At 35.8% G+C, this 16,273-nt stretch overlaps 2 protein-coding genes across 2 annotated transcripts; both read right to left on the reverse strand.

Annotated features, from left to right (window-relative positions):
• Positions 1 to 4,893: 4,893 nt before the first annotated feature.
• LOC104593620 (putative germin-like protein 2-1) lies at positions 4,894 to 5,995 on the reverse strand. Its single transcript, XM_010253564.2, has 2 exons — positions 5,838 to 5,995; positions 4,894 to 5,666 (listed from the first exon to the last, which is right to left on the reverse strand). Exons 1-2 carry the CDS (start codon positions 5,953 to 5,955, stop codon positions 5,116 to 5,118), a joined length of 669 nt encoding a protein of 222 aa, XP_010251866.1. The 5' UTR covers positions 5,956 to 5,995; the 3' UTR covers positions 4,894 to 5,115.
• Positions 5,996 to 10,530: 4,535 nt separating this feature from the next.
• LOC104593621 (putative germin-like protein 2-1) lies at positions 10,531 to 11,667 on the reverse strand. The gene is made up of 2 exons (XM_010253565.3): positions 11,469 to 11,667; positions 10,531 to 11,332 (listed from the first exon to the last, which is right to left on the reverse strand). The coding sequence occupies exons 1-2, from the start codon at positions 11,584 to 11,586 to the stop codon at positions 10,782 to 10,784; spliced, it is 669 nt and encodes a 222-aa protein (XP_010251867.1). The 5' UTR covers positions 11,587 to 11,667; the 3' UTR covers positions 10,531 to 10,781.
• Between the last annotated feature and the right edge of the window lie 4,606 nt (positions 11,668 to 16,273).

Consider the following 16,273-nt stretch of genomic DNA (forward strand, 5'->3'; position numbering starts at 1 on the left):
TTTTTCAATACCAGGTTATATGACTCAATTTCAATTTATTCCACACACAAAGTAACATTTAAAGAAAATAGAATAATATAACCCAACAAAAGAACCAAGGGTCCATTTGGCTCCCTTCGAATAGGTGCTAAGAATCAAAATTGGAATGGCCCATTCTAATTCCAATTGTTTGTTTGGACTGATTGGGATTTCAATTTCCATTCTTGGCGAAATGGGATTGCCCATCCCATATAGGGGAATGGCCTTTCTAGGCTCCCTCTAGGGAATGGGATTTTCATCCAAGAGTCTATCCAGAAGTAAGAACTCATGACGACAACAACAATAACAACATAAATAATAATAATAATAATAATAATAATAATAATAATAATAATAATAATAACAACAGCAACAACAATATTATTATTATTATTATTAAATAATAAATTATTACTAATAAAACAAGAATATATATTAATAATTAAAAAATAATAAATAAATTTTAAAATAATAAAATATTAATAAACTAATAAGAAAATTATAATAAATATAATAATAAAAATATCATTCAAGTAATAATAAAATAATAATTATATATTTATAAGATATTAAAAAATAATAATATAATAAATTAACTAAGTTGATTTAGATTCCAACTCCAAATGAACCAAACAACAAGCGAAATCCAATTTTGATTCCTGACTAAACCAAACAAACGTTAAGAATAGATGATTCTGATTCTGATTCTGATTCCAATTCTTAGAGATTCTAATTCCAATCCGGTCTGCAAATCAAATACATAAAAAAAGAACCAAGCATCCATATTGTTGATTAAGACTATTATATATATATATATATATATATATATATATATATTCATTCTTTGCAATGGAAAGGTGTATCACAACATTATAATTAATGAAACTTTGTTTACAATTAGGCATTTATGTTTAAACAAAAAATACATAAAAAAAGATAAAAAAAAAATTGTTAACCAAAATTAGTAGATTCCCCTTGCATTGGCATTCTCCCTCACAACCCTTGCCAGACTATTGGATATCTTGCAAAAGACAAAATAATGATATTACTTTTACGCTAGAAGATATGAAAGTATAAAGAACAAAGTTAAACTTTTTTTATGAGTATTGGTAAAGTTAAATGGACCAGGTCCAATCCAATCCAATGGATATTTTGGACCGGTCCAATTCACCAAAAGAATAAAGTAACAAGTCATTCAATATTTCAATTCAGCCACTTTGGCCAAGGGTGCAACTTAATTGGGCAGGCTCAGACAACCCTAAGTTGCATCCTCAACTTGGGCTGTTTCGAAAACACCACTAGGTTAATGCCATACCAATAAATATAACTACTTTACCAACTAAAAGACAAAACAATAAGCCATCCAATCCAATCCAATCACTTCGGCGGTTAACAAATGGCCCTAAAGCATCTTGCATTATTTCTATTCTTCCAAGCATCTTGTAATTAATGAATATAGCCATGGCCTCCGGACGTAGTCGAAGACAATAGATAAAATACCCTGCAGGCTGCAACCAAAGAGGAGAGGATGGTGAAACCCTTTTCCCCTTGATCAAACCACCCAATAAGACAAGAATTGCAAAGACACTCTTGGCCCATCACACGAGCATAGACATCATCATGTCCTTGTTCATTGTTCTCATTTTGAGTGTCTTCATCTTGAGACATGCAATTTTGCATTTCCTCCTTGAATATTATACAAAACTATTAATAATTCAAAACAACTTGTTAATTCATACCATTTAAATAAGTATACAAAACTATCACTAATTCAAAACTTGTTAATTCATACCATCTACTGGTATTCCATCTTTTTTCCTATGTTGCACACATGATACATCAGCTTCACTCTCTATTTGCTATTACCATGAAAACAATATGTAATTATTTTTAACATACACAAAAATCAATGAATGCAAAAAGTATAATGAACAAATCAAATTTGTATATTTATCAATTCCTCGTGTACTCATGCAAAGCTCTTTGCTCTTGTTGTATGGTTAACTGTTCATTTAAAGCGGTTAGATTTGTTGATTATGGATCTTGCCTATATTGAAATACAACTAATTTACTTTTCACTCATTCAAATAAAAAATAAAAATATTTAAATATTTAAGATACTTATGCTCTCTAGTTTGCTCTAGAAAGAGGAATTCCTGCATATCTTGGTGTTTTGGGGACTACTAGCAGATCATTTGAGTTTGTTCACTGCTCTCGCTATAGGATTGATTGGCTCCAAAGAGATGAAAGTCTTCTTGAGCTAGATAAGTTGCTAAGGCCAGGGGGTTATTTTGCTTATTCGTCACCTGAAGCATATGCACAAGATGAAGAACATATCTCGGAATATGGAGGGAAATGAGTGCTCTTGTAGACCAAATGTGTTGGAAAATTGCTGCCAAGAGAAACCAGACAGTCATTAGATGATGATCCAGATGACTGCTACATGGAAAGGGAACCTGGCACTCAACCGCCTCAATGCATATTAGATGATGATCCAGATGCAGTGTGGAATGTTAAAATGGAGGCTTGCAATAACACCATACCTTGACCGTGAGTACCCATATCTTCTGACTCATCAGGGAATCTATGAGCTTTTCCAGTTGACTGATTTTATTAGATAAAGTGATGTCAAAGGCATTCTTCTTTTTAACTAAAATTGAGTTGTTTTACAAACTCAAGTTTTTATAGCACCAAAGGAGTTAACAAGTTTGTTGCTAAACAAGCACTTTATCTTCTTTTGTAGGAAAGTTTTAATTCAGATTTGATAAAAAAAAAAAAAGCCTTAACTCAGATTGTTGCTGTTTACACTTTACAACCTAAACAATTCTAAAATCTTCTCAAAGCACCCACCCTATACAAGCTTCCTCCTAAATATACAATCAGGAAATTTACAATTTTTCCTTTCTTCAAGTTCAAGGAAAACTTTTTGTAGGAAGGTTTTAATTCAGTTGCTAAACAAGTCTGTTGCTAAACGTGCAATTTATCTTCTGTAGGAAACTTTTAATTCAGATTTGAGAAAAAAAAAAGAGCTTTAACTCCAATTGTTGTTGTATACACTTTACAACCTAAAAAATTCTGAAATCTTCTCAGAGCACCCACCCTATACAAGCTTCCTTCTAAATATTACAATCAGGAAATTTAGAATTTTCCCTTTCTTCAAGTTCAAGGAAAACTTTTCTGGCAAGCTCTCCACCCTCTACAAAGAATTAAGTCCATGTTTTTCCTAACTTCAACTTCTTTTTTTTTTTTTATAGGAAACAGTAACGTTCAATAGATAATTGAAAAGATGGAAAAAGAAAATCAAAAACTTACAAACTGGCCCAAAACAAAGCCTCCCTATTAACTCCTTGCTTAGCTGAAGTGTCAGCCATTCCATTTTCTGACCTTCTTACCCAATTAAAATGCACTCATATCTCCCTTGCTAAGCTAATAATCTCTCTTAGAGGCTGTCTAAGAGACCACACTCCCAGGTTTCTAGTTTGCATCCACCCTACTACCAGTTTGGAGTCCCCTTCCACTTCTAATTCCTGCATTCCCCATTGTTTTTCCAGTTTCAAACCTTGAAGTAAGGCCATTACTTATGCCCTTAATGAATCCTCCACCCCAATTGAGCCTGAGTAAAGGGCCAAGACTTTTTCTTCCTCGTTTCTGTACACACCCCTAACTCCCAACTGACCTGGATTACCCAGAGAGCTTCCATCAAAGTTTAGCTTCACCTTGAACTGAGGTGATGGTATCCAACAAACTTGTGCCACAGGGGAGGAAGACGAGGATATAGCTATAACACTCCAATTTCTAATTAAGTTCGTTGAGGAGAAATTCTTGAAGAGATGTACTTTTAGATAGTGCATAGCCTTGATGGTGACAACCTCCACAAGTGCTTCTTTGGATTTTTCTTGCCTTAGGGAGATCCTATTGTTTCTCTCTTCCCAAATTGACTATAGGATGGCAGTTCTTGTTATTCTCCACGATACCTGCCCCTTTTCATTGGTTTTCAAAAGAAGCTAGAGTCAAAAAAGTTCAACACACCCGAGAGGGGGGGTTCCATCTGTAACCAAACAAAGAAGAGAACCAATCCCACAAATAATAAGCAAAAATGCAAGAAAGTAAACTTTCCCCCTAATAATAGAACCTGAGAGGGGGGGTTCCATTATTAAAAGGGGCAATTTTGTCCCATTCAAGTGTTGGAAACTTTCCCCCTATATGGGAAAGTTATTTACCTACTTAGGAGATGGGTATCACTTTCATGGGTAAGTGGTACCCAAGAAAATAAACTTCCCCCCCCCCCCAACATAAAATTGAAAAAAGAACAAGGGATTCTTGGTCAATGGGAACCAATATCCCATTGACCAACTTTCCCCCCTCTCCAAATCCAAAAAAAGAATGCCCCCTAAGAATTATTTGTTTTGCCACATGAAAATAGTAACATGGTTACCTAAACTGAGTGGAAGATGTTCAAGGTTATGGACCCATGTTTGTCTATTCCAAAAGTACCCCTAAATTGAATGGAAAATGTTCAAGGGTATGGATCCATGGTTATTTATTCCAATAGTACCCTTTACTAGGTTGATAATTCAGCGATTCGGTCATCCGGATCAACGGATCGCGAGCCAAATTAATGGTTTTTGGCCAAAAAGTGATTTTAGGGTGAAATATAATTGGTTTTTGGACCGGTTCCCGATTTTCCAGTTTGACTGTCCAGTCTGGTCCAATTTTCAAAACCATGGATCAAACTGGGTGGCTGGTTTAGTATGAAAACTTTGTTCTTGTAGGTCAATTGATCTTTATACCCTTCCATACGTGAAGGTGTCCCCTCGTGTGTTTATTTTCAAATGGGAAATCAAACAGAATGCCTTAAAAATTCATCATAATCTTTACAAAATTGTAAAGATAAGCCATTTTTTTCGTAGAGAAGTATTCAAAGGAGAGGGAACAAAAACAAATCAATAAAACAAGAAGATAAGCCAAGGCCTAGGACTGACTCAAACTAACACAAGACTTGATCACCCTAGGACTTCCAACAGCTACTAACACAATAAAGTAGGAATGGAGTTTATATTTATTAAGTTATAATTAGGAGCAGTAGTGCTGTTTGTTTTAGTTGTTATCCATCCAGAACTGAGCTTGAAGGTAATCAACCACCTTCTTGTCAACTTGGAAAGCCTTTGCAAGAACATCGTTTTTGATGGGTGGCTTGGCTTCAAACACAGCATTAGCAATAGTGATTGTACCAGGGTTCTGACTGCTCAAACCAGCAAAGGCAACCGCATTGGTGTGCCCCACATTGAACTGGAAGTGAATGAGACCTTTAGGAAACACAAACACATCTCCCTTGTTAAGGACCTTGGTAAAGAGGCGATTATCCAGGTTGGAGGTGACGAAGCTCACGTAAAGTGTGCCCTCCAACACAACCAGAACCTTGGTGGCTCGGGGGTGCATGTGAAGCGGATTGAGACCGTAGGGAGCATAATCTATGCGGGCCATGGAGATGCCAAGAGTATTGAGACCAGGCAATTGCATAACATTTACAGGAGTGACTTTGGAGCCAACGGAGTTGGATGTATTTCCGGGCTTGTCAAGGCCGGAAAAGAAGAAATCATCTGCTGTTGTGTAGTATGGATTCTTACAGAACTTCCCGTTCACAAACACTGTTGAGAAAAATAAGAATATTGCTGTCAATATAAAGCATTGTATATATGATGTTAATTGTTGAATATATGGAAATTTAGGGTTGCACAACTTATGTAATTTGTGTAATAGACAGAAGAAAAGCAAAGAAAAGAAAATGGGCATACAGAGTCATCAGAATGTGGATATACCACGAGAGTCGGTGTCTTTAATGGCAACACAGAAGTCTTGCAAGGGACTTGGATCAGATGCTAAAGCTTGAGAGCATAGGGCCAAGAGGGCAAGAACTGCAAGCATCTGAGCACCCATTTTCACTTGTAATTGTTTTTCAATATAGAACTAGACAGAACAAATTGGTGGGTTGATGGATGAGGAGGTTTGCATGCTATTTATAGAGGTAAGCCAAGGAAATGGTCTAGTACTGCATTGTATGCAATCTAGGACTACACACCTGAATTGTTTATTAATTAGAATTTTTTTTCTCTGTCTACAACTGCTCCCATCATCATCATCATTAATATTGTAAGGTAGCAGCCCCTCCACCTGTAAAGCTTGGGGTTGAAAAAACGAAATCATTATCTAAGCCATTTCCCAATTTATATGGGGTTGAATTAATTAGAATTAGTTACTCATTCTACATCCGCTCCCATCTACTCATTTTACACCTGCTACCAACATTTTTTCTTTGGTATTACATTGGGAATCCGGGGTGGAGGAGAGCAGGTGTACACTCGGCCCACTGGCCATACCGGACTCTTGATTCTATGGCTTTGATGTCGTGCCCTCCTATTTGGAGGGGAGTGAACCATGGTACACGGAACCATTTTGAGAATCAGTTTCCGGGTGGAATGATCCAACTGTTAGGTTTGAATAGACGGTTTGTTTTGATTTAAAAAATAAAAATTAAAATTAAAATAACAAAAAATCATTGTTTGGATTAATGGTTCGATCACCTGGGTCAGTGGATCGTGTACCAAATCAACGGTTTTTGGTTCAGGAACAGTTGCCTGCCTGATTCTCAGGTTAACAAATCCGACTGTCTAGTCTAGTCTCATTTTCAAAACCATGGTGTGAATTGACCATCTTGACAATGAGAAGGGATTAATTGAAAGTGATGGCTGTTTAGCAGGCTGTGAAACCAATGATAATTTTCCACGTCAATAATAAAATACATGATTCATGAATTTATTACTAATGTGGGATATTATCACTGGTTGCAATCGCAGTCAGCTAATCTAAATTGCTTGAAAACTGGGTGATTGACATTTTACACCTACCAACTTGCTTTCTAGAAAGAAGAATATCTTTAGGCCCTGCTCTAATGTGAAGAATTGGAAGGGCAACCAGACCAATTTGACTGTGTTGTAATCAGCTTAAGGTAACGCTCCATTGATTGCCTTAATGGGATAGCCTTTTAAAAGGGATACTTGAGACATGGTCAGAAGCTCTAAATTTCCAAAGGGACATTATTAGATACAGTTTTGCTGTATTGCTTAGAAAGATGGAATAAAATATGGGATCTTCACTTTTTTTTTTTGTTGTAATAAGGGGAAAAATTACTTGAGTTTTCATTCATTTAACTACAAGGATCTAGGATGAAAACTATGAAGTTACTCCATGCCTCCTTGTGCATCTTCTCTCCAAATTTCTTGTTATATAAGTGAATAAAAATGAATGAAAATCACAACCTATGCGAGATTCAGAAGTTGGACGATATAGAAAGGTACAACTTGGGGGGTGGGTAGGTTGAGGGTTAATCAAGGCTCAAACTCTAAGGCCTTGTTCACTTTTTCAGTAAGTTATTTATCCAGGTAAGTGTGTTTATCCATATTCTTTTATTTTTTAACTAAATAATATAATGACTATTTTAACCATAAAAATTTCATTATCAAAATGGACATTTTTGTCCCGTCCAAGTGTTGGCAACTTTCCCAAGATGGGAAATAATTTATCCACATTGGAGATGGGTAAATAAACTTTCTATGGTCCCCACATAAATAAATAAATAAATAAAACATGAGTTTCTTGGTCATACCAACTTCCCCCCTCTCAAAATCCCAAAAGTGAATGCCCCTTAAGATGTAAACTTTAGGCTTGGGCTTGGCCCAACCCAAAGTCAAACGCAAATATATAAAGCCAGATCTAACCCACGCTTAATCCAACACAATTCAGGCTGAGCTCGGGCTCAGGTTGGTTGGGCCTGGGCAGGTTGGTCAGGTTTGAAAGAATTTATGATTATATTTTCACAAAAAAAAATTATGATTATATCTTTCCTGCCACTCTAAAGAGTGTCTTCACTTTTTTTTTCCTTTTTTCTTTTTTGAGTACAAACCAGGTCTAGGTCCTATTTGATTCGTGGGAATAGGGGTCTGGAATCGGAATCAGAATGGGCTATTCCATTTTCAACTGTTTGGTTAGGTGGAATCAGAATCACATTCTCATTTCTACTGGATTGGCATTCCCCTATTTGAGGGAATGGCCATTCCCTGCCCCTTCCTTGGGAATGAAATCCCATTCCTGCTGATTCTAATTCCCATTCCCATTCCCATTCCTTTTTGAACTAAACAGACTATGGGAATGGACCATTCCGGTTCCAAATCCGGAAGATCTCGATTCTGATTCCAGTTCTGGTTCCAACTGCGAACCAAACGGACCCTTATTCTTTTTAAGAAGATGACTTGCTATGTGTGCTCTGTTCTCTTGAGTTGGAAGATTGTTTCTGCTCTTGAAGATATCTTCGTTCTCTTTGAGCAAATCAGACTTTGGTTGCTTAAAAGATGGCTTTCTCCTCCTAAAAGCAGGGCAGATTTTGTGGCTCAATACTGTTCTTAGAAAGCTTGTATGTTTCAGATTTGGTTCATTAAAATTTGGTCTGCACTCTGCTACTTGCTACTGTTTTTAGAATGCTGTGATCTTTTTTTTTTTTTTTTGAAAAGAAGTTGCTTATTTCTGTCACTTGTTGTTCTTAAAATAATTTTATTTTGCTTGAATAAGCTAGATTTGATTTCTTGAAAATGGCCTTCTCTTTGCTTTTTTTCCGAACACAAGGAAGGGTAATGCAAGGATTAGAATTTCACAAAGTATTAGTCCATATTGACCAATAGATATTGTAAACTGCTACTTGCTACTGTTTTTAGAATGCTGTGATCTTTTTTTTTTTTTTTTTGAAAAGAAGTTGCTTATTTCTGTCACTTGTTGTTCTTAAAATAATTTTATTTTGCTTGAATAAGCTAGATTTGATTTCTTGAAAATGGCCTTCTCTTTGCTTTTTTTCCGAACACAAGGAAGGGTAATGCAAGGATTAGAATTTCACAAAGTATTAGTCCATATTGACCAATAGATATTGTAAAGTGACTCTGATACACTCCTACAGTTTCTGTTTTGGGAAAAAAATAGAAAAAAAAAAGTAAAATGGGGGAATAAATATGAACGGACCATAGGGGGCCAACCATTGAGGTGGAGAATATATAGGAGTTTACATCTGTGCCCCATAATGCCGCACAGCACATTCTCACCTTGTACTGGGAACATCTCCCTCATCATTTCCAATACTTATTATTGGGAGATATTCCCAGCATTGTGAGGCGCCTCTTGTAAGACACAGATGTAAACTCGGAAAATAGGAAGGAAAAAATTTACATAAAAAGTTCTATTATAGTGGGGATTTTCTGAATTCAACTAGTGGGTAGCAAGTGAAGAAGGAAACAATCCTATTATCCCTGCTAGTAAACGATGTAAATATACGAAGGACTAAGGAGTTAACAATAAATGAAAGGAGAGATTAGAAGTTATATGTGCTTTTTTGGTTTGTAACTTTTGTTTTGTTTTTCTTTTTTTTTTTGTTGAAAGTTACACTCCCTTCCATTTAGTTAAATAAAATAACAATTGAATTTTTAATAAATTACAGGTAACCACCCTATACTTTGGGGTGATAATGCATAGCATCCTGAACTTTGTTTTGCCACAAACACCCTCCACCCTGAATTTCTAGATTCCATCACCTTGCCCCCCTACGCTAACGGGGTTGATTGTGAAAATAAAACTATTAAGTTGCCCATTCAAGACTCCATGGGCTAACAACAATAAGTATAAATTAATGAAAACAACATTTCTAAAGCACAAATTGTTTTCGAATCATCGATGGAATGATCATTCTTAAAGCATTGGAATGAAACGTTAGAATCCACAGTTCAGGGGGTTCTTTCTTGCAAAGTAAACTTTGAGGGGCTAAGTGCCATTATCCCAAAGTACAGGGTGATTGTTTATAAATTTTTTTTTTTTTTTGGCGGTGGGAATTCTTTAATTTCATCACTTAGAGAATTCATGTGATGCTGTTAAAAGACGGCCATGTTAACTTGTATAGAAGGGTGATTAAATTGTGTTTCCTAAAGAAAAATGAAAATGAAAATGAATTGGTTGTGAGTAGGATTGAATATATAGTCTTAAGGGGTGGAAGGCGAATACGCTTTCCCTTGTAAGTTTGTATAGTAGGTTCGAGTATGGATCTATTTGGTTATTGGTTAGTACTTAGGTTTTGCTATAGGCAATTTATATGTTAAACACTGGATTTTCATCAAAACAGGATTCTTGTGTTCTGATTAAACCAGGCGTTTCAAGTTTCAACATCAAAATGGCAAAAACCATTCTCAACAGTTCAACTCAAATGGGTCTCCTCCCTGGTTTAATAAATTCAACCGGCTGGATGGTCCAGTTTGAAAACATTAATGTTCCTTTGGGCTAGTGGATCTTTATATCTTTCAACGTGAAAGGTGCTCAACATATAATCAATCTAGGTTGTCCAATATGTGGCGGACCCTGGTTTCTTTATTTTCAAATAGGAAATCAAACAGAAAGCCTAAAAATTCATCATAGTCTTCACATATTTGGGACAAATATAAAAAAGTTCTTCATATTATTACTAATATTCCTTATTGGTAGAAAAGTTCTTCAATATCTGAAGGTACAAGAATAAACCAACAAAATGACACACCAAAGGGAGGCAGCAGCGTGGGCCACAACATTACCACCCATAATTTTACACAATGAATTGTGTTTATTTGAAGTCTGAAAAGGGCTTACATTTATTATATATATATATAGGTTCTGACTAAAATCTCTAGGTAGTGATGTTTGTTTTAGTTGTTGTCCATCCAGAACTGAGCTTGAAGGTAATCAATCACCTTCTTGTCAACTTGGAATGCCTTTGCAAGAACATCATCTTTGATGGGTGGCTTGGCTCCAAACACAGCATTAGCAATGGTGATAGTACCAGGATTCTGACTGCTCAAACCGGCAAAGGCAACCGCATTGGTGTGCCCCACATTGAACTGGAAGTGAATGAGGCCTTCAGGAAATACGAACACATCTCCCTTGTTCAGGACCTTGGTAAAGAGGCGATTGTCCGGGTTGGAGGTGACGAAGCCCACGTAGAGTCTGCCCTCCAACACAACCAGAACCTCGGTGGCTCGGGGGTGGGTGTGGGGTGGATTGAGACCATAGGGAGCATAGTCTATGCGGACCAAGGAAATGCCAAGAGTATTGAGACCAGGTAGTTGCATCACATTTACAGGAGTGACTTTGGAGCCAACAGGGTTGGAGGTGTTTCCGGGCTTGTCAAGGCCGGAAAAAAAGAAATCATCTGCTGTTGTGTAGTTTGGATTCTTACAGAACTTCCCATTCACAAACACTGTTCAGAAAACAATAACGAAATTGTCAACAACAGGTGATAGCAAAGAATGAAAAACATTAATTTGAAGCGTCTTTAACGATTGGTATGTAGTTTGTGTAATAGACAGAAGAAAAACAAAGGACAGAAAATGTACCAGGATAGTCGGTGTCTTTAATGGCAACACAGAAGTCTTGCAAAGGACTTGGATCAGAAGCTAAAGCTTGAGAGAGAAGCGCCAAGAGGGCAACAACTGCAAGCATCTGAGCACCCATTTTTCACTTGTTTTTTTTTTCTCAATAAAGAACTGGACAGAACAGATTACTTGGTTGATGGATGAGGAAGCTTGAATGTGAACCCTGTTATTTATGGAGGTTAGCCAAGGAAATGGTCTAGGGCATTCCGGTCTCCGCATGCAATGTAGGACTAATATACATCTGAATTGTTTATTAATTAGAATTAATTACTAATTCTACAACTGCTCCCATTTCGTTGAAAATTTGTTCATGGACTTCATCATCATAATGGTTAATAATATTTTTAGGTGGCCACCTTTCCACCCGAATAAAGTTTGGGGTTAAAAAATAATAATCATGATCTAATCCATATCCCATATCCCAATTGTATGGGGTTGAATTAATTATAATTGTTTTCAGAACGAATTGTTCGTTCTACAACCGCCCTTTCATCTACTCATTTTACACCTGCTACCAAGGTTTTTCAAACCCAATTGGATAACGAATCGGTCAGGGTCTGGTTCTGTTCAAACTGAACGAATGGTCTGTTTTGATAAAAATAAAATAAAAACTGGCTAAATTATTGAACGGTCCGAACGGTTCACTTGCCTGGGTCAGCGGTTTGTTGACCAAATTAACGGTTTTTGGGAAAATAATGGTTCTGGGGTAAAAAAAGAATCAGTCACCTGATTGGTTCTCAGTTTTTCCAGTCTGACCAGATGGCCCAATCTGATTTTGAAAACCATGCCTGCTACCCATATTTTTTTTACTAGACAAGGGTAATCACGGGTGGGACAGAGCAGGGTGCAAGTGAGGCAAACTAATTGTGGCTCAATTGGTAGGATCTCTGATTTTATTGTAGCAGAGACTTGGGATAGAATCCTGCTGCCACTAGGGGTGAGTAAAAAAAAAAACAAATAACTGACCAAAACCGAACAAAAAAATCAGTTAACCAAACTGGTCGGTTCGGTATTCTAACAAAATCGAAGGTATCGGTTTGATTTCGGTTAACCAATATAGAAAACCAGTGGTCAACCGAACCGACCGGTATACATATATATATATATTCTTATATATTATAAATTAATAAATATGCATTACATATATAAATATATATATTTATAATATATGATATATTATTTATTATTTTATATATATTTATACTTTTTTATTATATATATATATATATGTTATAAAAATTAAAAAACTGAAAAACCGATGGTTAACCGAACCGATCAACCGATTAATCGATAGATTTCAGTTACCGATTTTCCAAAAACTGATACTACCAATTTGGTTACAATGAATACCCCTAGCTGCCACCAGGGCTGGGGGTTAAGAGGATGGGGATGAGCTACCCTTGTTGTGTATCCCATAAAGCAAAAAAAAAGAAAAAGCGTGTCCCACTGGCCACACCACAAAGAATCTACGTTCACAACTGCTGGGTCATCTGGCATTTTGCACCAACTTGCTTTCTAGAAACAAGTATATCTTTAGGGCTTGTTCTGTAATGTGAAGAATCAGAAGGGGCGACGAGGTCAGTTTGACTGTGTTCTAATCAAATTAGGCTAACACACTACTGATTGCCTCAATAGGATGGCCTTTTAAAATGAGATATATTTGAGACAAGGTCAGAAGCTCTAGTTTCCCAGAATGACAATATGGGATAGAATTTTACTGTATTGTTTAGAAAATTCAAATAAAATTTGGACTTAAGCATCAGGCACCGATTATTTGAGGTCTATATGTCCATCTTTTCCATATCCTGTACTGCAACCTATGAACCGTTGATCAAACAATTGTAACACTGCATTTCTCTGCACTTCTGCTGCTCCTACAAGAAAAAACTCTGCTACTTCCTCATATGATTACCCTGTTTTAAACCTGACATCACTCTACCAAAACAAGATTTCTGCTAAGCATCAAGTGGAGATTTCCACAAATGAATTTATGGATTACAAGCACAACTGTAACCAGTTCAGACAAACATAAGAAACATTTTCATGAAACAGACCATTGTTTCCTTTTTTGAAAATTAAATATGTACTTGAGAGAACAGTTAATGGAGAAGCTCTCTATGCACAAAATATTTGCATTTGGTTGTCTAGCACTTATAAAAGTGAAAGAACAATTACCAAATTGTGTCAGAATTTTAAGTTGTGGGTAAATGTTTATATTGGAAGCCAATGATTTCAAAGATTAAATAAGTGTTAATTAGAACTTTCAAATTGTATAACAATATTGCGATTACTACCATTGATCAAATGCAAGTTTCAATCTGATTTGAATTAGAACAGGAATTCCTTCACTAAACACTAAAGGTGCTAAGGGTGAAGGATTTTTTTTTTTTTTTCGATTTTCAAGTTGTCATTGGATATTGAGAAGGGTTACGACTTAATTGACCAGGTCTCCCTTTGTACTTGGGTTACTGACTTTACCATTTATATTTAGATACTACTGCCTAAATTAATTAAAGCTGAACCTATTTTTTTCACAAATGAGTTCAACAAGTCTCTCTTAGTACTTGAGTTATTAATTCTTGTAATATATATTTGAAGATTGATTGTGAAATTGCTTAAAGTTTAATTTAATTTAGCCACACATGGGTTCTTGGTTTTTAAGAATTGAGAAAAGCTATCAACCTTAAACCACAAGATGTATTGATCGTGTGACCATGTTTCTATTTATATTTGAACGTCTAATCCTTATTAAGACACTCATGGCCAAATCAATTAATAAAAACTACTAATTCATTAAAAATAGTAATAAACTCCATAACACAAGGAAAAGATAATAATCAAGAAATAGATTAGTAAAATCATTCGATAAAGCATGCCTTCTGGATGAAAGATTTCTTTATGGGTTTATTGGTGTCAGGTATCTAACAAAATTGGTTATTCATTTGCACTACAAACAAATACAGTCTAACAACCAAAGCCATTTGTATAAACACATTATATCAATCATATAAACGTGACAACCAATTCAATCTTGGAATTTGCAACAAATTACAAGAATCCTATATTTCTATTTCTATGCATGTGGGTTATATTGTAAGGAGAACTTTTAACTCATGTAAATGATGCACTACTATGAGCCAGAACATAATAACAAAATTTGATATGCACGCTTGTTTAACATTGCTCGTGGAAGGAAGTGGTTAATCTTGTTTTGGAGTAGTTATATTCCTCCAATTGGATCTGATACATCTCTTGTAATTAGTAGACCAAAATTTAAACAAGACATCAAAGCTTTCAGTAGACATTCCTTAGAATACATCTCCTGCATTGGTCATTGGATTTGACATTTCCTACAGGAACACCAAAATTTCATTAGATTTTCCTTATAATACACCTTTTACTCGTTGTCATTTGTTAATGATATCAATAAAAGTAATATATTTAAAAAAAAAACTTAAAATATATTAATTTTTTAAAAATAATATCAATAAAGGGCAAAAATATTGTTTATCTTCTTCTTCTCGCCATTTGTTCACCAGAGCTGTTGTTTGCCGCCCGCCACCCCTGCCTCCCGCAACGTTGCCAGAGGCAGAGGTGGCACTGGTGGTCATTCCTCTGCCCCGCCACCTCTGTCTCCACCCGTCTCCGGCAACGTTGTCGGAAGTGGCGGCGTTGGACAGAGTAATCACCAGCATTGCCATCGCCACCTTTTCGATCAGCCACCTCCGGTTGCCGGAGGTGGAGGCGACAGACGGCAGTGGAGAGCAGCGAATGGCGGCTCTGGTGAACAATTGGCAAGAAGAAGATGATGAACAGTGTTTTGCCCTTTATTGATATTATTTTTAAAAAGTTAACCTATTTTTAAAATTTTTTTAAGTATATTACTTTTATTGATAAAGTTACAACTGAGGGAACTCCTTTTCCCTGACCTCCCTTATTAAGTATTACTACCACCCCACTTTTCAGTAGAACCACTTCCAGTCTTCCATCTTTCTTTCATTTGATTCTCTCAATGGCAACATGTATAACTGGAAAAAAACAAAAAACAAAAAAAACATTGTTTGTGCAATTTTTTCAGTAAAGAGGTTGATGCAGTTCACTGGACATCCTTTTAACTCTCCAAAAAAGCAAGCACAGAAAGTAGATTTTTGCTATATTATTGCAGTAAAGAAAGGGGGAAAAGAAAAATAAACATACTTGCATATTGTTAACAAATAAATCTTTCAGTTTATTCATGGAATAGCTTTCTTTTCTTGCTGTAAAAGCTTAGGAAGCATTCTTTTTAGTGATGTTAGAATTAGTACTTCTACCTAGAGCTGTCACCTGTCAATGGATCGGGATGTGCATCTGGGACCGGGTGAAACTAGTCCCAACTCCCAACCCAATTATTAATTGGGTTAATTGGATCTGGCCCAATTTGACCTATTATACTTGACATCTATAATTACCCATAATATGAGAACTTGTAACTTCATTTTGATAATATAACATTAATAAAAATGACAGTAAATAATAAAATGTTTATATGTTGATAAAACAAGTTTTTTAACTAAAATTATCTTATACTGTATGAAATTCACCCTTTTAAGCGTAAAATATGACAAAACTTACAGGAAAATAATGGAGCCTTAATATATCATTAATTACATAATCGGTTAGGGCCTTAATCAGTTCGGAATGGCAAAAATAAGTCCTGATCTACTTATAATTGGGACACAATACTCAGAAACAGAACTAATATAATCAGTTTGGTTCAGTTCTATCGG

The sequence above is a fragment of the Nelumbo nucifera genome, chromosome 7 (genome assembly GCF_055504915.1).
Source record: "Nelumbo nucifera cultivar China Antique chromosome 7, China Antique-T2T, whole genome shotgun sequence".
In the NCBI taxonomy this organism is placed as follows: Eukaryota; Viridiplantae; Streptophyta; class Magnoliopsida; order Proteales; family Nelumbonaceae; genus Nelumbo; species Nelumbo nucifera.

Bases quoted from the DNA above. Each gene is read 5' to 3' on its own strand.
- LOC104593620 (XM_010253564.2), bottom strand. From the start codon at position 5,955: ATGGGTGCTCAGATGCTTGCAGTTCTTGCCCTCTTGGCCCTATGCTCT. The intron at 5,667-5,837 runs GTATATCCACAT...TTTTCTCAACAG, and splicing joins TAAAGACACCGACTCTCGTG to TGTTTGTGAACGGGAAGTTC.
- LOC104593621 (XM_010253565.3), bottom strand. From the start codon at position 11,586: ATGGGTGCTCAGATGCTTGCAGTTGTTGCCCTCTTGGCGCTTCTCTCT. The intron at 11,333-11,468 runs GTACATTTTCTG...TTTTCTGAACAG, and splicing joins TAAAGACACCGACTATCCTG to TGTTTGTGAATGGGAAGTTC.